The sequence below is a fragment of the Haemaphysalis longicornis genome, unplaced genomic scaffold, assembly GCF_048455015.1.
Source record: "Haemaphysalis longicornis isolate Haplotype H1 unplaced genomic scaffold, Haemaphysalis longicornis Haplotype H1 scaffold_12, whole genome shotgun sequence".
In the NCBI taxonomy this organism is placed as follows: Eukaryota; Metazoa; Arthropoda; class Arachnida; order Ixodida; family Ixodidae; genus Haemaphysalis; species Haemaphysalis longicornis.
In genome coordinates this window covers 81,917,210-81,940,562 of record NW_027526225.1, presented here as the reverse complement: position 1 = coordinate 81,940,562, position 23,353 = coordinate 81,917,210, and the positions used below count along the sequence as shown (strand labels likewise).

General features: G+C 49.2%; 1 protein-coding gene and 1 long non-coding RNA gene across 2 annotated transcripts; one reads left to right on the top strand and one right to left on the bottom strand.

Annotated features, from left to right (window-relative positions):
* Positions 1-116: 116 nt before the first annotated feature.
* On the top strand, positions 117-9,153 carry LOC144162038 (uncharacterized). The gene is made up of 3 exons (XR_013320582.1): positions 117-222; positions 2,652-2,744; positions 9,030-9,153. It is a non-coding gene; the product is annotated as an uncharacterized LOC144162038 (long non-coding RNA).
* A 4,052-nt stretch (positions 9,154-13,205) lies between these two features.
* On the bottom strand, positions 13,206-22,728 carry LOC144161693 (neprilysin-1-like). Its single transcript, XM_077692316.1, has 3 exons — positions 22,659-22,728; positions 17,119-18,913; positions 13,206-13,482 (listed from the first exon to the last, which is right to left on the bottom strand). The coding sequence occupies exons 1-3, from the start codon at positions 22,726-22,728 to the stop codon at positions 13,206-13,208; spliced, it is 2,142 nt and encodes a 713-aa protein (XP_077548442.1).
* Between the last annotated feature and the right edge of the window lie 625 nt (positions 22,729-23,353).

The following is a 23,353-nucleotide window of genomic DNA, read 5'->3' as shown; positions in this document are numbered from 1 at the left end:
CAAATAACAAATTACGAGCGGCTATATTTAGCCGGTCGTGTGACAGAGGTTTTTAGTTAAATTAAGTTTGCGCAAGGCAAAAGCAACACTGGTCAAGCCATGTCAAGCCGAAGCCACTTGCCTGTTGTGTACGAGTTTCAAAGCGCAAGCCAGCATCGATTTCTTGTAGATAACGAAAACTGCTGCTTTCTCCTCGGCATCTTTTTGCGTCATAAACGAAAGGTAAGATATTTTTTAAGCGCTGGTATCAAGAGGGACGGGTAATCATATACCTGTCCGTGTACTGCAAATGCCGTGCGCTCTCCGTATGTTGGACATAACTGGCTAGGCACATTCTGAATGACAATGTAACTAAAGCACTCAAGGAATCATTTGTTATTCGCAAACATGGGCTAAATTTAAATACGTTGTTCTAGAGCCCCCAAATACACTTTCCTTGAGGCTGTCAGCGGTACGTTCATGTAGCCGCGTCGACGACCGCATTCGCATTGAAGTCGGCGCTAGCTACGAGGTGATGTGCGCGGTGGCTACGCTTTTACATTCACTCAAGGTTACCAGAAAGGTTGTAGCGCTTTTTAGAGTGTAAGCTCTTTAAGCGCGTGCGTTATAAATTGGTGTTGAGGTAAACTGTAGTCACGGGGTGACGAAACGTGGAAGAAGCCGTACGATGCGTTCATTCCTGCTAGTATGCTACGACTGTGTTCTCTACTGTGCGGCTCAATCCTGCGAACGCGGCGAAGTAATCGCATTTTGCCGACATGTGCTTGAAGGGCGTAGTAATATATTTACCGTTCTTGCTGTAAACGCTTGTATACATACGAATCCGCTGATAGACGACGCCAAAGCGCGTCGGTGAGGACGCTTCCTTGACATTCAGCGAGGACATTCAGTGGCCATAGAACAACTTTGCGCGATGCAGCTTCGTATGCAGGGTTTTTAAATGCGGGATGGATGTTCGTTCTGCAGTAGACAGTGACAGTAGTGTTGAAATGTTCCCCACTGGCTCTGCCGAAGTGGGGTAGCTGGTGTTAGACCATATTGAAATATAGGAGGAATTAGCATGACTAATCAGGCTTTGGTTGCCCGAAGTTACCTCCCTTCACAAGTTGCCTGCCACATCTTGTCTATGTATCATGTACAGTGAAATCTCGTTGATACGTTTTTCAGGGGAACCGGGAAATAAAAAGCATTATGTGAAAATCGTATTATCCAAAGAGTTTGTTAAAAAAAATAGAAAAATCTGCATTCTCCGTCAGCAACTCAATTTTATTGAGCAACAGTGGAGTAGCTGGTAAATTTGTGCTGCACTTTCTTTTCGAAGTCTGGGAGAAAATTCTCCGGAAATGTAAAAATAAAAAAAAAGCTGCTGGTATTTTTCACTTGGGCGGACGCTGTTCTGCATGACACTTCACGTTGTGCCTTGAATTGGTGAAGCCAGCCACCAGACGCTTTGGAGTCCTCAATGCCCAAGGAGAGCGCAGTGTTGTCAACTTTTTCGCGTAGTACTGACCTATCGGCGTTCATCCTGCCGCTCTAACTTCCTCCAACCATGTAAGCAGGATGTCTTCCATTTGGTCATGCTTCGCACCTTGTGCTTGTTTCGCATCAAGGCCGGAAACTTGCAGATTCTTTTGAAGTTCCTCTTGCTGACCGGCAATAGTGTTGAGCGTTGACACTGGCAAACCGAGCTTGTGTGCCAAATCCACGCATTTCCTCTTCGGGTTTTCTTCCAATTTCTGTACAATTTCCACTTTTTCTTTTTATACTGAGTGCCTTCCGTTTCCTCGACATTGCCACAAGCCTGGCAGCACACCCCGCACAGCAACAAGGCAGCCTAAGGAGAACAAGACTAGTCAAATAGAACAAGAACAAAAATGGCCTCATAAGCAACACCACCGAACACAGGAACAGCGCAGAAAGAGAACAAAGAACGGAGCGGGAAGCACAGAGCATGGCGAGAAGTTGGGGAGGGAAGTCGCCGCCTGCCAAGAGCATTGAAACCTTCTTCCTCGATTATGATCAAACTGAGAAACTCTGTGATTATGATATGTTTCACTAGATGGCACAGTGCCTTGCCTCACATATCATCCTCATTGAACAGAGCGCCCACGCCCGGCAGCAGTGTTTTTGTCGCAGAACCGGCGCTGCCATGCAGGTCATGGGGTTTGAGCTAGTATACCGAAGAATAAATGTAAGGTTTCTAAAAATGGTCAAGGTTCACTTTCGTGGTCGTGCTATCCAATTTTTAGCAAAAATGTGATCGTATCAAATGCATGAAAATGCATTATTTCTAAGGGATTTTGGCTTGGAATGAAAAGAAAAACGTATTATGCAGAATTGTATCAATGAGATCCCACTCTATAAGGCCTTTCTTCATAGTAGTAAAGTTTGCATAATCCATCTAGAAGCACTACGTCCCATCTTTTTCTCTGACCAACACGACTGGAGACACCCACAGACTGGAAGATGGTTCGACTGTATCCTTACTGAGCATTTTTTTTTTTTTTACCTTTTGGATGACGAGTCGTTCAGCAAGTGATACGCAATAGGGCCACCTGTACACTAGTGAAGCATCGTTGGTGTTGATATGATGAGTGACTGCAGAAGTTTGGGTTGGTGGATGGTTGTCTAAGTCGAAGATGTCCTTGCAGGAATCCAGAAGACGAGGGAGATCGGCGGTATGATCCGGTGGGAGGTCTGAAGCAGCCACTGCCTTGATTGATGGGATGCCTGCACTGCAGGAGGTAAATCTGCAGGGGTGCTAGCATTCATGGCAGAAAGTTCACAGCATTGCAAGCGAAATCCCCTTGGGAAAGACTTGAGGTGTGAAACTGAAGTTGAAAAACTGAAAGGGAAGGCAGGTTTGGTTCTCTACCACAGTAATGATGATGTGCGGCAGAGTGACGTTTCACAGAAGCAGCGCGTCTGTAATAGGGAAGACCATATAATAACTTGCAAAAGAAAAGCGAACACTGACCAAGAATAAAAATATATTGACGTTTCGGAACCACATACGGGTTCCTTGTTCACTACGTAAGACAAGCCGTCGTCATCAATTATATAGGCAGCACATGACATAGAGAGCATGCGTAGACGGGAGGCAAAGTCCCATCCGTCCGGTTCATTGCGGCTGGCGTTGATTGGATAAAAAGTGACTCTAGCAGACGCCAAGATGATGTGTTCTTTTCCTTAGCTAAAATTGCGGTGTTCTCCCAGTCAATCTTGTGGGAATGATTGTGCGCGTACTCCGCAATGGCAATGGCATTCGTCATGTGATTATGATTTCTTACATCACGTTGGTGCTCTTTCAGTCGTCGCGGAGCTCGCTGGTCGGTACATGGGCAATGCGCATGTCGTATTTTGAAAAGACGTGCGACTATGCTTCGCTTATTCCTGGGACGTAGGGAATGGCTGCGCGTGCTCGTAATGTCCTGTTGTTGGCCATTCTTCGCTGTAGTACCTTATTCTTGGTTCGGCAAATAAGTCGCTTAGGATAGCCATTGGCGATTAGTTCGCGGCGAATCGTTCCTAATTCACGTTTCAGTGCACTGTCATCGGAGCAGATGCGTACGGCGCGCTTTATCAAGGACGACACAACGGATGTCTTGTGGCCGTGAGGGTGGCAAGATTCAAAACTGGGGTAACGACCCGTGTGTGTGGGCTTCCTGTACACTGAGAAGGAGAGAGCGCCCGCATCGCGGCGAACAAGAACATCCAAAAAAGGGAAGCATGTTGTCTTGCTCGAACTCCACGGTGAACTGTATATCCACATTCTGGGCGTTGAGGCTGTCCAGAAGACATGGGACATCTTGCTTTTTTAAAATACAAAAACAGTCGTCGACATAGCGGCAGAAAAACCTCGGTGCCGGTGTGAAGGTTGCCAATACCTTCCCCTCTAAAGCCTCCGTAGTAGCTGATATGGACGCACCCATCACCGTGCCATGGGTCTGCTGATAGGGGCTTCCCCCGTAAGAAAAATAGGTGTTGCTCAGACAAAACATAAGCAACTCACAGAGCTCGGGGACGTCAAAGGAAGTGCGATCGGGAAGACTAATGTCCGTGTTTAGTGCTTCTTCGCACATGGCTACTGCCAGATCCACTGGGACACTAGTGAAAAGAGACTTGACGTCGAACGAAACCATGATGTCGTCTTCAGTTAGAGTTACGTCCTTCAGCTTCGAAACAAAAGAGGACGAGTTTCCGACGTGCGTGGGCGTCTTACCGGCTAGAGGGCTCAACACTTGGTGAAGGTAGCCTGATAGTCGGTAGAGCGGTGACCTCGAGAAGTCGACGATAGGCCAAAGAGGAACGTCAGGCTTGTGGATTTTAGGCAGACCGTAGATTGCCGGTGCTGAACCGTTCGTGCACAGTAACCCGTAGTAGAGGCCCTTGTGGTGCGGAAGGACTAGCTTGAAAAGCCTGGTTAGCAGTTCTTGAAGCTTCGACTGTAACCTGCTAGTTGGGTCACGGGCTAGAGGAGCGTATGTCTGCTGGTCTTCGAGAAGGGCCAACATCTTCGTGTGGTAGTCACTGCTATCTAGCAAGACCGTGTCATTGCCTTTGTCAGAAGGAAGGATTGCGATACTGCTGTTATTTCGCAGGCTCCTGATGGCTTGCCTCTCCACTACCGATAAATGCAGTCTTGCACAATGTCTTCGCAAACCAGAGAGCACACCAATAGCACGGGTGCGCGCTTCTTGCCGTACTTCAGAGGGAAGCTGGCCGACCGCGCGTTCAACCGCACAAATCACCTTTCCTGGCTCCGGGGGTGCTTCTGTGTTAAAATTCACACCACGGGACAAAACCTTAGCCTCCTCTTCGTTCGGTGTGTACGGAGATAGGTTGATGACCTCTTGGGTGCATTGTGGCACGTCCGGCCGGAGTGCTTGCAGTTTCCTCTCTTGCGACGTTCTATGACGGCCTTCTGCCATGCTAGCAGTGAAGTTTGTGTGCAGCTGCACATCTGGGAAGTCCTCAGGAATAAGATACTCAAGTTGCCGGCGTGCAAAGAAGGTTTGCTTCTCCAAAGCTCGTAGCTTCTGGCGGCACTCAAGGATACGTGCTTGTAGTAGCTTCCGCTCGGCTTGTCGAACAATCTGGTGAGAAATAACTGTGAGAAACGGGTGGGCTATATCACAGGGGCATGTATGTTACAGCATTTGACAGCAAATGGACATAATCTGTGGAACGAGAACGGTGCTTTTGAGCATTTTTGGCAGAAGGAAATTCAAAAGAGAGAAGTCCCGCAGAACAGTCAATGAGAGCGGTTCGAGAAAAAATCAACGCCGAGGATAATGTCATGGGAGCATTTTTCAAGGACGGTGAAGAGAGCAACACTATCGTGGTCGGCAATCCATATTCAGGCGGTACGCATTCCGGCAATTGAAGGTGTGCTCTCTTTGGCAACTCGAACAAATGTTTGCATGGGTGGCGTCAGAACTTTGCGGAGATGCCAGCGGAGGGTTAAGCTGTTTACAGGGTGTGAGCATTTGTGTCAGTGAGAGCCTGGGCTGCAACACCATCAACAGTAACGTCTAGTAAATTGGGCTTAGACTCCTTGGTTAATAGAGGATCTGTCGTCCAGGTCACAGATGGAGTATTACCTCCTTGAGCTGCATTGATTAGTCTTGTGGTGAGGCGAAGGCTTAGCGTGGCAATGTCGAAAGCTGTAGCGGGCCACATGCCCACTTTGACAGCAGTGGAAGCATATTGGCTTGTTTTCAGGAGTACTCCACTCTTCGGAATTTTGTGTCTGAAAATGGCGTGGGGCATATTGGTGGGGACCAGTTAAGACACGAGGAACAGTGAAAGCGTTTTTCGGGTGAGCTACAGAGCAAATGCGTGGAATGGTGTGGCTTGCGAGCTCTTGCTGTATATCGCATGGATTAGGGAGATGGAAGGTGACGTTCATCCACGGGTCGGGGCTAGTAGGCTAGCCATAGCCGTAGCCTCCAGCTCACGGCGTACTATTTTCATTAAGTCGTCGAACAAAGAAGGGCAAATTCCAGTGGAGTGGTATCCTCGTAATAGGATGTGGGAGCCGTGTTAGGCAGTCGAGTGAACTGTGGGGCAATACAGTGAGCTTTCGCTTGTTTCTTTCTTACTTTATTTGGTACCCACAGCGCCTGTTGGCATTACAGTGGGGGGAATAACAAAAAGAAATGCATCAACTAGTTCCGTTGATAACCAAAGAAACATTTTCCAGAGGCTGCGAAGCCCTTTTCAAGATGTTTAAACGGTCTGCACTCTGTAATGATGCCGTCTGTGCTGGTGCAGTCCTTATAAACAAGCAGGTTTAAATGGCCTACTTTGCCAGTTTCTGACGTGTCGGCATCTATCTTGTGACACAGAGCAACACCATCCTGAATATAGGCGACAGATGACTCCATCGAGGTTTTGGCATGGGACTTAGCATCAACTATTGTAGGATGGTGTGACAGTGTCTTTGTGCAGAGATCTGGAATCTGTAGACATTCTAAAGTTCCTCACCTTGTTAGTGACATTTTCTTGGCTCATGTTGACCGTGTATTGGAACGTGACTTGGAGGGTTTGGCAAATAAAATTTTCATGTATGTTGACGATTACGTAGTACTTTGTGGAAACTATGACCCTACAAGAAAAGTGGTAGACATTTTAAAAGCATTCAAACGTCACGCATTTAGGCTGACCTTTATGTCCAAGGCGCTAAACGAAAGAACAATCCAGTTTTTGGACCTGTTGTTAAAATTCGAGCAGAATCATGTATGTTGGCTCTATAGCCCGCGATCGAAGAAGCCTTTACTGAACTCTTCATCAGCACGTTCTAGGATTGCAAAATATGGGATTGTTGTCAACTGCCTCAGGTCAGCCATCTTGTTTTGTTTTCAGTCTTGTTTTCACCTAATTGAGTCTAGCTTTGGTGAACAGTTAGTTGGACCCAAAAATGCTGGCTACGGTGACGGAGTCATTGGGTCGACCTGTCTTCAGTTGTTGGATTTGGTGAAGAAAACTTGTCTCCTGCTTGTGATGTTGTGAAGGAAGAGATAGTTGTAATCTCGTACCTGCACGATGTATCTCACCGCTTGAAAGAAGTGGGGAGCAGATATAACATCAATGTGGTGTTTTCAGCCAAAATTAAGTTAAACTGCAGCTGTCCCGCCATCGAAAAGAATATTAGTAATAAGGGCCGAGCAAACAGCTGTGGTGTGAAACATGAGAAACAGGTTGTTCCTTATAGATTAAATGTGGTTTATTGCATTCCTTTCAATGGTGGTCGCTTTGATGTTGGCCAGTTCACTGAGTGCCTTCTGGCCCTCTTCCCACCCATTGCAAAGATTGTGGTTGCACGCTTTTCCTTCATGATACAACGGTACTGTTCTTGCACGATGAACAAAAGGTGAGGGAAGTATAGTGGAAGCACATAAAATTCAAAAAATGTCTGACTCGTGTGTTAGCGCTCGTCTTTAGCACTTTTAGATGCAGAATTGGCGTATCTTGAAGAGAGCAGTACTTGAGAGCGTTTGTCTGTACAGTTGCTTATAGTGGGTTCATGTGTCATGTTTTTATCTGTTTTATACCTTCGATGGCTTTATATTTGTCTCTTCAATAAAAATTCGGTTTTGGTTCAGTGGTTGTCCACTGTTATCCTCCTTTTTGTCCCGTTAATTGTGCGCTGCGAAGATGAATCTACACCAAGTAGCCCGGTTTTCTACGCTACTTCAGTCCGCAACCACTATCAATGACGTTACGTGGCGCGGAGAAATTACAGGTTGTTTACAAACAAGTCCACAGCATTGGCTCAATGGTAAAGCGGTGCAAGAGTTGTGAACTGATCAACTTTGGTAACGTCATTTTTCGCTCGCGAGTCATTTAATTTGCATTGAGGATTACTGCACGACAACACCTTCACGGCACGTTCAAAGCATCGAACAGATGGGTATTTCAGATACTTGGCTCCTAACTTATGGTAATATTAAGGCGAAGCAGCAAGCACAAGGCGTGCAAGGCAGCAGCCTGACTTCTTCTGGCCATCGTTGTCGGTCTAAAGGAGCAACTAAGTATACTTGTGCATGAAGGATATGCTATCCAGGCATTGACGATTTACGAAGTGACACTGTGTTTATTCAAAAAGGTCGTTCTTTAGCGCGTGTTGTTATAAGGTCTTTCCCACTTCTCTTGTTTTTAATAAAGTGCTGTTTTGCCGCTTTGCGCTGAAATCAGTTTTCAACTCTTGAGGATTTGTGCCTAGTCAAGTAATGGCTCCAACTTGTGCCTGAGCAGCAGCCACAGTTCCTAAAGCATTGTGCAGCTGAGCCCAAGGACTTTTTCTTTTCCTTTTTTTTTTTTTTTTTTAGTGAAGGCAAAAAGAAAAAAATCGAAAACGCCCGTGTGTGGAGATTTCAGTGCGTGTTAAGATACCCAAATGTCAGGATTAACGTGGATCGAACCTAGCACTGTGTCACGCTTCATAATGAAGCCCAAGAGTGGCCTCGGCAACTACAACCCCCGAAATAGAATCTTTTTCCACTTTGTTTTTGCAGCAGTGGTGCGATGAGTTGGGCTCAGCCTAGTGCCCCCTCATATAATTCCTGACTGATAAACAGACCCAGTTGTCCTGTATGGCCATTGTGTGACAGCTGTTCTGTCAGATACACTGTAAGCACCTGCTTAGCTATTGGGAAAGGCAGTGCAGTTTGTTAACGAGATCAGAGATCAAAGCAGTCTAGCTCAGAACTTTAATCCTACTAGTGTAAGCCATGATTTGGCCTTGTACAAATTCTCAAAAAAGTCAAATACCATTTGGTGTGAAGGGACTAAAGCAGGTTTTAGACACAAGACTGCATCAGCAAAGGATCTCTGGTGTCACGTAGAAAAAAAATTCAGAATAAGCAGTTAGAATAGTTCAAAAGCAGACTAAACTAACTTTTGTGTACATATTAATGTAGCCATATATGGGACAAAATACACCATCAATTGTGAATTTAGATTCACTTGACGTTTGTGGTGTGGTTGTAAAAGGAAGCGTTTATTTGTTTCTTTTGGTGTTGCAGGTGCTGACTGAGAAATTGTGGAAAGTTTTGAGCCAAGATGTTCCTGGCCTAAACCGTGATGGGCACGTAAAATATTGTATGTATATTTGAGGTTATAAAGCATTTAATAAAGAATTTTCGAGCTTTGGGACTTGGTTTCTGCTGTTTCATATGCCCATACATTGCAACATGTAATCTATATTCAAATCTGTAGTTTTATTAAAAAATTGTTTTCAGCAGACAGATTTACTATTCACTACGTCACTTTTTCATGATCAGTTCATTAGCATGTGTTGCGGGTTTTTTTTTTTTTAGCAATTGATGCAGAACTAGCACACATACTAGGTAAATATTTATAAGGCTTAATGTTATGTTTCAGTTTTTCAGTCAATTTGAGAACCTGTATTTGCTGTAAACTTAAGTGCTTTCGTGATCACATGCCTTGAAGCATGCTCCAGCGTAAGAATACTGGATACCAAAGCCCCTTGTAGCTTGTTTTGGTCAGTGTGTGTGGACAAACGTAAGTCATCAGTGGAGGCTTCATAGTCCAACTCGCAAATAAATGTGGGTGCTAGCACCATTGGGGCTTGCAAGCAAAAAAGAAAAAGACCCATGAACACACGATCACGAAGAGGAGGCGGTGCAAAGGTAGTCCTGCGTGTCTAATCTAAGAGGCGAAGATCAGAGCAGGAGTATTTGACAGTTCTAATTCTGCCTGGGCAAAACTTTAGTGCCAACTGCCGTTTCGTCTGGGCGGAGCGCTAGATACGATAATGAAAAAAACAAAACAAGCAACCCAGTTGTTTGTGCGACCGCATAAAAAGCAGCAGGGCAGAAAGTGCAACCATCGTGACAAGGTTGAAAGCAATCGTCAGAAAATCTGAGTACCAAAATGTTCAAGGTGGGCTACAAGTGATTATACATATCGCGTATTCCTAGCGTGACTTCGGCCCAACTTTATGGGGCATTAGGCTAAATTTCTATTTGTCACACTCCAGGAATTCATTCATAATAAAGGTTGACTTTCACAGCGGCGGCCGATCACAGGGTGAACTGTGGATGCACGCTTGCGTAGCAACCGTTCACGCGACGATTTGCGAATGCTACACTGCGATTGCAAAACAGCACGGATGTCAAAGTATTTAGGTAATGTTACCTAGAACACTGTTGCAGCGTAAAACTTAATCAAACGACCCGGTTGAAGCACTTCGAAACGCACAGCGGTGGCACAGGCGGTGGGTATCACAAGCGGACGCGAAATCCAACACAGACACAGTTGAAGCACTTCTAACTTCGTTAAAATATACAGAACTAGGAGTGTGGTTGAATAACAGCGCAGCCGTCCCACAAGGCGAAATCCAACGCGCGAATGAAACACTTGCCGCTTCACATGGAGGAAAGAAATGGGTATTCACTGCCGGCCGGCCGCCGGGCCAAGAACGGGGAGTGTGTGCGCCGGCAGAACAGCCCCGCAACCCTTCGCCTTTCCCTCTCGCACTCCTCCTTTTCTCCCTTTCGTGGGTGATGCATCGCCGAAACCGGAATACGCCCCCCCGACAGAGCACGACAGGCCCAGCCGGACCATGTTGTGCTCTGTCGGACTCAAAAGAAAACGGGCTTTACGGTGAGTAGGCGGTGGTTCTCGAGGCGCCGAAACTCGTCGATCATGTTCTTGTCGATGTTGTCGTCTCTGTGGTAGAATCGGTAGCATCAAAAACTCGCTGTAGCTGGGATACCTGGAAATTAAATGTCAAACTACTGAATGATGAACCATTCACAACTGGTGTAAAGAAGAGATTAGAGCAGGCAATCTAAACAGAAAGTGGGTCACTTATCACTGTCAGGGAATAGCTAAAACGTGACGTTAAGATAAGTGCAATAGAAAGATCGTCCGTCGTACGTCATAAAGAAAAGGAGGGAGAAAAACAACTACAAAGCCAGTTGCACTTCTTGCTAGGCATTTAGGCTCAACAGCCTGGAACTTTTACAAAAGAAACTTTGAGGTCATTGACATCGAGAAGTACAGGGCTGCCATAGTACGCGCACGCGCATAGCGACTCTGGTTGGGCGAAACGCCAACCAAACGTTTCCTGAGTGACGAAAAGGGGTATGCGCAAAAGAATGACGTTAAAGCTATTCGATACAATAATGTGGTTTCTAGGGACTCCGAAGTCGTGGAGCGCACATTTTTTGAACATTATAAGGAACGGCTGGGAACTGAAAAGCAAGGCAGTCAAGATTACAAGCTAACTTTCTTGCCGTCAATGCCAAAGTTAAGTGATGATGACAGTGCAAGCATGGAGGCGCCGATCAGTTTGCAGGAGATAAAGCCATCGACAAATTATCCATAGGGAAGTAAGTCACCGGGGCCAGATGGATTGGGAACCGAGTTTTACAAGTTCTTTAAACACGATATAGCATTAATTTTGTACAGGGTAATAACGGAAGCGTATGAATCCAAGAGAACACCGCCTTCGTTCCGGAAAAGCCATATTGTGTTAATTCCTAAAACTGATGATCCTGAAAAGCTGTTGGCGGCAGAGTCGTATCGGCCAATCAGCCTAACGAATGTTGATTACATATTTACGTAATGTTTTGTTCTTGTTCAATAATGGTGACAAGTATGAACATTGTCCCCGGGAGAGGACGATTAGATTTGGCTGTGGGTATATCAACCTAATGTGCAGCTTCAGTTTCACTTTGGCCGTGTGGCTGAATCGCGTTACAAACCAAAATTATCGCGTTCAAGCAGCTCAAGAAAGACTATCGTCTTTAAGCGAGGTTCGGTAACAAATGCAGAAACGGCGCCGTTCATTCCGCGAGCTCAGAGTTTGAGCCCTATAATGTAGTGCTTGCGCTGGTGGAACGCGCTAACTGGTGCTAGTCCCAGTGCACTACAAGGGCAGTAGTATCCAAGCGGTCCGTTTATTCCATGACGTCAACTTTGCTGGTGCGCCCTTCTCAAATTACGCATAATTGAAACTTACGAAAGCAGAGTTGACTATTTGTCACTAAGTTGGCCCCGAATACAACGGACATTGCGCGAACATATTCAGCTCCCGGGCTGACTTCGCATACCGAGGGCGAAAGGTAAGCGATTTTTATTTTTAAGCAGGCTAACGTGGAAACATACTACTCACGTAGGTTGCCCCCCCCCCCCCCCCCCCCCCCCCCCATGCTCGACAACCCTTCCAAGCGGCCAAGACAAGCCGATCATAGTGGCCCGCGCCCTCCACGACATACACGTCATCAGGGATTTATTAACACACCCCCGAACACCCCCGAACACACCCCTGGAAAGATTTCACAACCACCGGCACCTCGCCCAGGGATTTATATACCCCTCAACAGGCCCCTAACACCTTTCCAGAAGGATTTCGACACCCATCCCCCTCCCCCCAAAAATAGAAATTCTGGATGAACCCCGGGGCTTCATTCCAGCAGGAAACGTGAAAAAGCTACTCTCAGGGCGTCCACATACGACCGGCAGCCGCACATCGATTACTGGGATGTTCTAGCAAGCTCATGTCAATCGCATACAGACACTCACCTTCCGATGTCTCATCCCTGTAGCCGATTACCAGAGAAGCCACGCCAAAAACAAAAAAAAGAATCGGAAGCAGCAGGAGTTCGGTTCGCAGCAGTTTCAAAGACCTCGCTCTTGAAAGTGGCAAGGCGAAGTACCGTTTTTGAGTGCAGTGACCGCCAGCGGCAGAAAGAGAGCTTGTCATACAGCGTTTCCTCCACTACACGGAAGAAGAGAATGGCAGACTCCAGTGCAGAAGTATAGCGAGGACTGGTTGCACGGGCAGAGGCAGCCCTGCAGTCGTCCATCCCGAGAGCTCCGGTCTAGGGGCTCATCGTGCAAATAAAGCTACTTGCTTCCCTAAATGCACTATTTTGTTGTTTGCGGGATGCAATTAGCTGAGAGCGGTTCAGAAGACGTTTCTGAGTTCACGTTTTATCTCAAAGATACACAATAATATTCAACAATCAGTCGGTGGTTCGGTATTTATATTGCGACGATCGGTTTTTAAATCCCCCGCGGTATTTTGGCAAGAAATTCACGCAGCAGAGTGGCAATGCACGAACGACGGAAGACGAGAACGGGGAGGAAATGAGAACGTATAAAGAAATGTCGCAGGAGAGACTTCTCCTCCGGTGCTCTGTTGTCCCAGAAAAAAAAAAAGCTTCGATTCAGGCGCAATGTTGTCCGCGTGCCGTCATGCGATCGCTGTCCGCACACTTGAAGGCTCGGGCAAACTCAGAGGAAAGCTTGAGCGGCATGTTACAGCGGGCGGGACGTGACACGACCGTTTCGGCCGAACCTGGGGCGTTGTCGCGACGGGTGGTCGCGACTCCGCAGTGCCGGAGGCAGAATCCGACGAAGAACTCCTGCTCGTCCGAGTGCACGTGTGGGAGGGCGCGCCGAGGTCCTGCGCTCGTACCCTGCTCCTTCCACGCCTCCCAAGCCCTGCGTGCACGAAGCTTGGTCACGTGCAGCCCGCGGTATGAGCGGACTTTAGAATAATACATTTCTTTTTCGCAGGAATAGGTGTGGTTGTAGGTGCATGCAACCCCACATAAAAATCCCATCATGCATAGGCTAAGGAAATTTCTTTTTCTCATAATTTTTCAAAATTTTCGCTTTCCGAATTATGGTACGGCGTATATCTGTCATAGTACCTGGAAGTTATCATCACATACATTATGAGCCAGGAAATTATGGTACAGGACAATACGGTGCCGGGAAAATATGGTCCGGGACTTAATGGTTGCAAATCAATTGTGCGTAAGGGGAAGAACATTTTCCAAAGCCGATACGGCGTACAAGATATTTCGGTACACAGAAATTGTTCTGGGTAACCTGTTCGCCCGCATGACTGGGAAACAAGGTGACCGTTCGAATACGGGGTCTACATTCATCAGTCATTTACTTTTTTGTGACAAGAAAGAGCACTATACATACACAACCTGAGAGGAGGCTACGCACTGCCAAGTTTGGGGGCGGGTATTCGCAACATCGTTACGAATCCGGTGTTCCCGAGGCCTCGACGTTCCCCGCACTGCCTCCCGCGATCCCTCCTGCCTCCACACTTGGGGCAGCTGCAGGATCGCTTCACTAGGGGGAGACGACCTCGAGCCCATACACTTCTCGTTCAAAACATGCGGGGGATCTTGAAGCGGCAGCAAAACACAAGAGATGCTGAGCGGCCACGACACATTAACCAAGCATGCTGCTTCACTAAAACATAAGCACTGTCACTACGCTGGGGGAACAACGCGCGGAATCCGCTAGGCACCCCAGAGCAAGCGGCTCCCGCTGAAGCCTGCAGAAGTACGGTACAGCACTTTTCGAAGGGAGATGCCCGCAATCTATTGTTCCATTAAGGATTTCCGCTACTTCCTCGAAGGTCGCGAGTTCTACATCTTGACAGACCACAAGCCCCTCACCTACGTATTCAACAACAACAGTTTCTCCTACTCACAATGGGAAATTCGTCAGCTCTGATTCATCTCTGAGTTTTCTACAGACATCCACCCCGTTCCCGTGGTCGAAAACGAATCAGCCGACGACTTGTCTCGCGTCAAGTCTGGACTTCGAGGCGATGGCTGCGGCTTAGCGGGAGGACACTGAGTTGACGAGACTGAAAGGTGGGGGATCTTCACTCGTGCTTTCGGAGGTTGCACTTCCCTACGTCCAGGGAACGATAACCTGCGATACCTCCCAGGCCGCGACCTTTCGTCCCACTGAATTTTCGCCGAGTGGTATTCAACACTTTCCACTCCATCAGCCACCCAGGTGTCCGCGCCACCCAGCGGCTGATAACAGAACGCTTCGTTTGGCCGGGAGTCAACGCGGACGCGCGCCGTTGGGCTCGGACATGTGAAACTTGTCAGCAAGTGAAGGTGACTCGCCACACTCGGGCTGCACTACAGGAATTTCGGACTCCTGAGTCGCGGTTTGAACACGTTCACCTCGACCTGGTGGGACCGCTACCGTCATGCCAAGGTTTCAGGTACCTGCTGACATGCATCGGCAGATACAGCCGATGGCCCGGAACTATACCAATTGCGGACATATCAGCTGAGACCGTCGCGCAGGCCTTTATTCAGACATGGGTGTCCCGCTTTGGCTGCCCCGCCCGCATAACAACTGACTGTGCACCATGGACGGCAATTCCAGAGCAACCTTCTTTCCCGCGCTTTCGACCCTCCTCGGCCCGAGGCTGCAGCATACAACCGCCTACCACCCCGCCAGCAACGGAATGGTTGAGCGCTTGCACAGGCACCTCAAACCTGCACTTACAGCGAAACTCTATCGCCAACACTAAAGCTACCGCTCGTTCTTCTTGGACTACGCTCAACAGTGAAGGAAGACCTCGGCTTCAGCGCAGCGTAAATGGTGTACGGCTCAACAGTGCGCCTCCCGGGAGAATTCTTCTCCGACCAGACACTTTCCGCCCCAGCAGCCTCCGACCACATCGAGAACATGCGCTCATGTCTTGCGATACTCAAGCCAACAGCACCTCGCATCGCCCGCAACAGAAAGGTTTTCACTTATCGCGACATGGACTCAGCTACGCATGTGTTCGCGCAAAATGACGCAATGAAGCCGCCGCTCACTCCGCCGTACGACGGCCCTTTCAAATTTTTGGGACGTAATAACAAGACCATCGCTATCGACGTGCGGGGCAAATGAGAAGTCGTCGCTGTCGACCGCGCCAAGCCTGCTCATACTGAGGTTTCTGTTCATGCAGCCTCTCACGTACGTTTTCACTGATAACCACTGAACTCTGACATTTCGCCATTCAGCCGGTAACTGCTGCCTTTCTTTAAAAGCTCCGCAATGTAGGGGGTATGGGGGGGGGGGAGCCTCTGTAGCAGAAGCCGCTCGGCACCCCAGCGCAAGCGGCTCCCGCGAGACGGGGCTTTTCCTTCCTCTCCGGTCTGCCGCCGGCTTGACGACAGTGCGCCTTGGTGAAAGACGCGTATTGGAGACGGCACCGCCTGCTTACTTCGGGGGTCATTCCCCCGCCCTCTTCAACAGTCACAGTCGGGGGAGGCATAACTTGTTGTCCGGCCGACTCCTGCCATTAGTCCTAGCACCGTTGCCGTCTGCTCGCTTGGGGGGCCTTTTTCCTCTCTCTTTTGAAGGGCGCGGGGGTTCCCCTTCTTTCCCTCGTCGGGGGACGCTCTCAGCGTACGCATCTTTTGAAAATAAACAGTCTTGTTTGAAACTGCAAACCAGCTCTACGTCCGTTTTCCCACCTCATTCAGCAGCCGCCATTCCGGGCTGCCACAACAGCAAGAACAGTCCTCGCCATCAGTAGGCGATCATCTACTAACACACTGTATTTCAATAGCGACTTTCAAAACCCAAAACTAGGGAAAACCAAATTGTTATTTGGACCATTTGCTCTGGGATTTGCAAAAGATCACCTCCCACACACACAAACATTTCGGAGAAAGTGCCCCGCAGGAAGCGACAGATGGTGAGAGCGTAAACATTCTTCTAGCGCCTCATCTCTGCGCACACCCTCTGTACCAAAAGAGACGTACATCTACGCTGCAACTCCTCATCTGTGCGCTCCCCTCGCGCAGCACCTGCACCCCACAATCCCACGAACCACCCGCCATCAGGTTACGGGACGGGCTGCATCAGGGTGAAGGTGAGAAGGACGCGTACAACGGCCACTCGTGTGTCCCATCATGTATACCCATTCGTGTCAAGCATTACAGGCAACGTTCGGAAAAAATACAGGGGAAGTAACCCAAGAACACCTGCGCATAAAGAATGCCTGACACTGATGCCCCATACGCAACCCCGCAAAACAGCTGTTGTACTAAATTGAAAGTTTCGAAACAGACCCAAACTGCGAACATTGCACACACAGCAGCTGCTGAGGTGCGGCCACGTATGTCCGTACAGCTACACTGACCTATTTAGTTTCACCCCACCATTGTAGCAGGAAAGCATTATTGCCCTACTTGGTGTGCAAACGTCCTGGCCGACCTTAAAGGCGGTTAGATTTACACCTACCCAAAAATAGCGCATCACTCGCGCATTATTTGGCCAGGTCGAATTAAGAAGAAAGGCAGTGCTCACTTGTACGCGACCCGGAGGCCAATGAGGCTGCTGAGTTGGCCGGCCGCCATTTCGACGTCTAGCAGCTCCTGTTCCCCCTCCAGGTATTGACGACGGACACAGTCGACAGCCTCCATATACTTGTCCTGGTAAGCCGGCGAAAAGGACAGCTTCGCCGGATTCCCGGACAGGCTCCGGGGCTCTGTGGCCTGCGCGAGGGCTTCAGCCACGGATGTGCCGAGGTGGCCGAAGCTGAAGGCGGATGGGCTGAGGCTCGCGCCAAAAGGTGGAAGCAGCTGGGCCGGCTGCACCCGTAGCGAGTACTCTGAGGCGTCGTAGAGGACGCCAAGATGAAGGTCCAGTCCGTCTGCGCGGACGGGAGGAATTCCCTTCGTCATCAGAGCCTCGACCTGCAGCTCTGCCTTGGTCTTCAGAGCGTGCCTCGCCCAAGTCACGAAAGAGCCTTTTGGAAATTTGAGTCTGGCGAACCGTGACTGGACGTCTTTGGCGGTGCTGTAGCCGGGATATAGTCCCCGGAAAATGGTGGTTCTCGCCAGCATGGTGGAAAGGTTCGCTCTGCTTGCCTCCTCCATCAGGGCGTAGGGCTTCACTTCAGGCAACTGCTCTAACAGGGTCGTGATCATCCTTTCAGAAACGGCAGAGCTGTTTTGACCCAACCACTTCTGGATGAACTGGTACTCCGTGAGTGGCGACAGAAGCCCCAGGGACAAGTCGGTGCATCGCAGCAAGCGGTAGCGGAACGCAGCTGCTGGCTTGGGAATATCGTAGATCTCTCCGAACGAAAACATCGACGCCACAAGGAGGGCCTCGCAGGCGAGGAAGCGTGCGCTGTATCCGAGCCACGCGGGGTGCGTGCTCTTCAGGAAGCCCGCCAGCTTTCTCAGCGCCAAGGCGTTGGTCGTAAATACAATATTGCCATAGCCAAAGGACTCGGACGACACCGCGCGGATGACACCCACGAATTCGTGAGGCTTCATTGTGGGCAGAAATCGATCGATGTTGTCAGCCACAATGGCTTGCGGGGCGCTGTGGTTGAGGTGGACCTCATCGAGGGCACCGGCTGCTCCGGTCATCACTTCCAGTATGACGTCGGAGTGACGCAGATAATCTCGCCAGTGACGAAACCCCCAGCGCTGCAAAATGATTTTGTGCAACGTCACTCTGGGCAGAGGCTTTCGTGCTTTCTCAGCTTCCAGTTGGAGCGCGTTCTCCCGCTGTCTGAATGTGTCGCGAACCACGCCCGCCCTTAGGAAGACAGGCGTCCCGAATTTGAGAGACAGGGCTACCAAAAAATAAACGTTTTTAAATAGATAGTTCCCATCGGGAATGTTGTTCAAGGTAGCGTTGAGTAGTCTGTCGTACTCTCGAATCGGTCCGAGGTCGTCCTCCTTGCGGTGAAACTCGTCCATGCACTTGCGGTACGCAACGAGCGGAATGTCTTCCACCTTATCCGAGAAGTCGACGACCAGCTCTCGGATCATTTCGCGGAAAGAGCGCCTGACGCGCTTGCCGACGGCGTCCGCATAGCTGGGCACCCTGCCGTACGCGGCCTCGTAGTTTCCGCAGACGAAGGCGAAGAAGTCGTCGCAAGGTCTCACGTCCTCTCTCATCATGAGTCGCAGGTCGGCGGAGAGGTTCATGCATCTGGGGTCGTTGCAGGCGGGGAAGTGGCCTCTCGTGAAGGCGGGCGCGAAGACGACCACGACGGTGCTCGCGAGCGTGGCCAGCACCACCAGTAGAAGGTTGTTTCTCGAAAGGATGTCTTCCAACGGAGACGCTGCCTCTTTTGTCTCGACTGCGAAGCGACCAAAGTGTACCTTCTGTATCACAAGGTGAAAAGTGTACGCACGACACTTGTCGCAGAAGCGAAGAATGCGTGCATTATACTTTTCAGTCAAGAGTTCGACGAAAGTTCGTCTGGTCAGGTATCATGATGAAGACGAAGATGCCGTCACTCAACAGGTCGAGGTGAAAACCGACGTTTGAGGACCTGTACGGGTTCCTTGATCACACTAAGCGGGCAAGAGCCGTAAGTCGCTTCTTAGTCTAAAATGTGACGCAATGAACCTTTCATTACGTGACATTTTAGAATAAGAAGCGACTATCATTACATCACTTCTTACTTTAAAATGTGACGTAAATACCTTTCATAAATTTTCATTGCGCCACATTTTAAAATGATAAGCGACTTTGTCACGTTTTAGAATAAAGCGACTTACAGCTCTTGCCTGCTTAGTGTGATGAAGGAAGCCGTACGGGTCCCGAAACGTCTGTGTGTTTTCACTTTGGCTTCGTAAGTGACCGCATCTTCGTCCTTCCTCGCTGTACATTTCAGTAGTGCTCGAATTTATTTAAAAAGAAAAGCCCAGTTCGTGTTTTAGCCTGTCGAACACTCGATGTACCGGCACGCACTTCGTGACTAATTATTCTCTCTTTGTGCACCGTTATTAGGGATATATGGCAGAGGGGAGAACCGGTCCCGGTACGGTACCCGGTAGGCGACCGGCGGTACTGAGCATTCTAAGAGAAGAAGAAAACTGGTTCTCCTCATGCGCAGAAGTACGGGGTACCGTACCGGCACCGATTCTCCGCTCTGCTATAACTATTACTGCAGCGGACGGCGCTGAGGTACCGTCATCTATGAGATACAAGTCGAGGAGATTTGTGGCGGTGATATATCCACAGTGGTAGGAATTTTTTGCAGCGAAGCCATCTTTCGATCCTGATCCCGGTTTCAAAAAAAATACCTGGCTTTCTGGCTAAAACATACATGGCTAAGAAAAGAAATACTTGGTGAAGAAATACCTGGCTAAAGAGCTTGGCTTTCTGGCTTTCGGTTATAAGTGCACTCGAAAACGACGAAGCTGCGTTAGCGTGTCATCATGCATGCCCATGAACTAACCCACGCGCACTAATGGCAAGATTTCTTTTCTGCAAGGTTTTGGGAATCCCTACCTATTAATGCCAGCGAGTTGATTGGTAGCAATCATACCAGGCCATAGACTGCTTCGCAGTTAAATTCAATAACCTGAAAGTCAGCTCTCTGTATCTTTTATCTCAACCGGCAAGACTACTGCACCACAGAACAAGCGCTGACTCACCAAGAAACGTAAAGGCAGAATAATTACGCAATTTTAGGCTTTCTAACGAACCCTCACATGTACTCAAAGACATATTTGACTACAGGGGTGAAATAACTGAGTCGTGTAAAGCATGAATCATATTTTAGAAACCCTCGAGTAAAAGGGAGGCGTTTGCCCTTTCGAGCACTCTGCACGCATTTTCTAGATTTATGAGGCTCATCTACATGCGCAGGTCCAACGAAAAAAAAATGCGATTCGAACTGTTGTCGTCTTTGTGCCAGAAGGGGCTGCAATAACATCGGTGTATCCGCAACCATGACAAAAGTTACATTCTTGAACGGGATCAGAAATGTCGTGGCAGTTGCAGGATTGGAGTGGTTTTTTTTTTTTTCATCCATACACAAGCAGCGAGACATGTGCGCAGCTGAAGGAGAAAAGCCTTTTGCCGGGAAAAATGCTTATAATGATATACAGCGCCACTAATCTTTGAAGCAGGTGTGTGCCTTCCCGCTGCCCTAGAGCAAATACCCAACCTTCGACATGCCCTTTATGCGGATGATATCACCTTGTGGACGGGCACCGATTCCCTCGGGGGCATTCAAGAAACTCTCCAACGTGCTGCGGACACAGTGAAAGCGTATGCCCAAGCCAATGGCCTCCGCTGGTCTCCTCAAAAGTCCGAATTAATTATAGTTCGTAAGCACAGCCTCAACTCTGACCCTGACCAAATCTCGATTACCCTCGACGGACACACTATCCAACCGGCTAGAGCCCTGAAGATCCTGGGTCTTACTATCCAAGCCAACACTAGAAACGACCAAACACTTTACAACCTCAGTAAAGCTACTGATCAGGTAATACATATGATTCGTCGCATCACCAACCGACACCAAGGCATGAAAGAAAAAGATACTCTTCGGCTCGTTCAGACCTTTGTCATCTCCCGCCTCACTTACCTCGCGCCATATATTGTCCCAACTCGAACCGACAGCGACAAACTCGATCGCCTCATTCGCAAAGCAACAAAACAAGCTTTGGGTCTCCCGATGAGCACGTCTACGGCCAAACTACTTAGCATGGGGCTCCACAATACCATAGAGGAGCTCATCGAAGGACACCTTTCTAGTAAACGCAATCGACTTGCCCAAACCAAAGCAGGCCGCGCGGTCCTTCGAAATATTCAATGGTCATGCCCTGACCACACTCACCTGGTCCCCGTCCCCGCCACTTGGCGCCAGTCCATTTTTGTGCGCCCCATTCCCAGAAATATGCACCCGGACCTCCACCCTGGTCGTAGAGAAGCCCGAAGCAAAGCCCACGAAAAACTTTACAGCAGCCTAACCGACGTAATGTACACAGATGCGGCCAGTTACCCAGATAACCAAACTATGGTGGCAGTGGTAACATCTAAGAACGCCCTCATGACCACCGCTTCAATCCGGACAACTTCCTCCCTGGACGCTGAAGAATTAGCTATTGCGCTCGCCCTTACCCAAACCACCTCCAAGATTATATTGACGGACTCGCAAGCGGCCTGCCGCAGGCTCTTGTCGGGACGGGTGGCCCCCGCCACAAACCGACTTTTGAATGAACATCCGCCTGCCCATCGGGTGGACATTGTGTGGACTCCCGCCCACTCTGCACTGACGGGCAACAATTTTGCTCATCAACAGGCTCGAGACCTCACTCACCGAGCCGCTGAGGCCGGGGCTGTTTCCGCACCTCTCCTCACCTACCAAGAAATCACCAAATACTACCGAACCACGAGACAGACCTTCCCTAGTCCTCACACATCTTTGACCAAAAGCCAAGAAATCACACTCAGACAAATTCAAGGAGGTATACTTTTCCCCACCCCATCCGTATGCATTTACTCTTTCCTACACAGTACTCTGATAAGTGTAAATTCTGCCACGAACCAGGAACTCTGACACACATATTATTCGACTGCACAAAAAACTCGACCTTCCGCCCCTGCACCCGTCCCCTTCCCCTGAGCAGTGGGAGATACTGCTGTCCAGCTGTCGACCTGAGGACCAGCTCCTGCTTGTGACCAGGGCTACGGCAGCCTGGACAGCACATGGGCTCCTGGACTGAGGAACCATGTGGTTGCTGCTTAACGAGATAGCGTTCCTAGGCTCATTTCCCGTGGGCATTAGGCGTCCACAACTCCGCAGCAACGACATCACGGCCAACCAGAAACCATGGCGGCGGCAGCGACGAGTAGCTGGAATCGGACGCAACGGCAGCTTGAGTGTGGAAAGGGGGCGCGCGACAGTGGGCTCGTCGATGATAGTACGGCCAGAGTTCTTCAATACTGTTTGAAGGGCTCTGGTATTGCGAACGAAGGAAGGATACACGATTATCAGCCCGTGCCACGCCAGTGCAGTGCCGGTCGGCGCTCGCGCCGATGACTCAGTTTTAGCACCCCGCATGCTCCGTGTTGTACGGGCGTACCGTGTTGGCAGGGACCCGTCTGGGCAATTGTGCATTGCCGTGGGCCATTCCGCGGGCTGGCCCACGACATGCCCGCGTGTTAGTTACGGTGGGGGGTCGTCCTCCTCTCTTTTCCATCGCCCGCGCAGGCGCTGTCGGTTAACGGTCAACACGGTAACTACAGAACAGACGGATCGTATGGACTGCTAAAACTATTATTTTCCTGTGCCGTGGCGTTTTAAACGAGAAGGCTCAGCTGCGAGTGCGACATTGCGATGTTTTTTTTTTTCGCTTTCAGAATTTTTAGGCCAACTTAAATTTTTAATGCTTTTTTTTACTCCGGTCTTTACTGTATCAAGATATCGACGCACAGGACTTCTAGAATGAGTTGAGTAACGCTTAATATCGGTTGTGTTCTGTGTCGTTGGGCTGGGTTAGATTAGGTTTGCTGCAGTTGGGCTGCATTTGGGTATGTTATGAAGCGTTCGGATAGGTTACGTTAGGTTCGATGAGGTTATATTATGCTAGGTTACGTTGGGACGTAATATTATTCAGCAAATTTTAGGCCAGCCAGCTTTTATGGAAACTGCCGTGGGAATTTCCCGGAGGTAATTCTCACGGCTGCCGCGAGATTAGTCGCAGCCCTGGAAAAAATTTCCGAGGGCATTAAAGCACCTACCCCCCCCCCCTATGGCCACGTCCCTGGTAGTGACCTG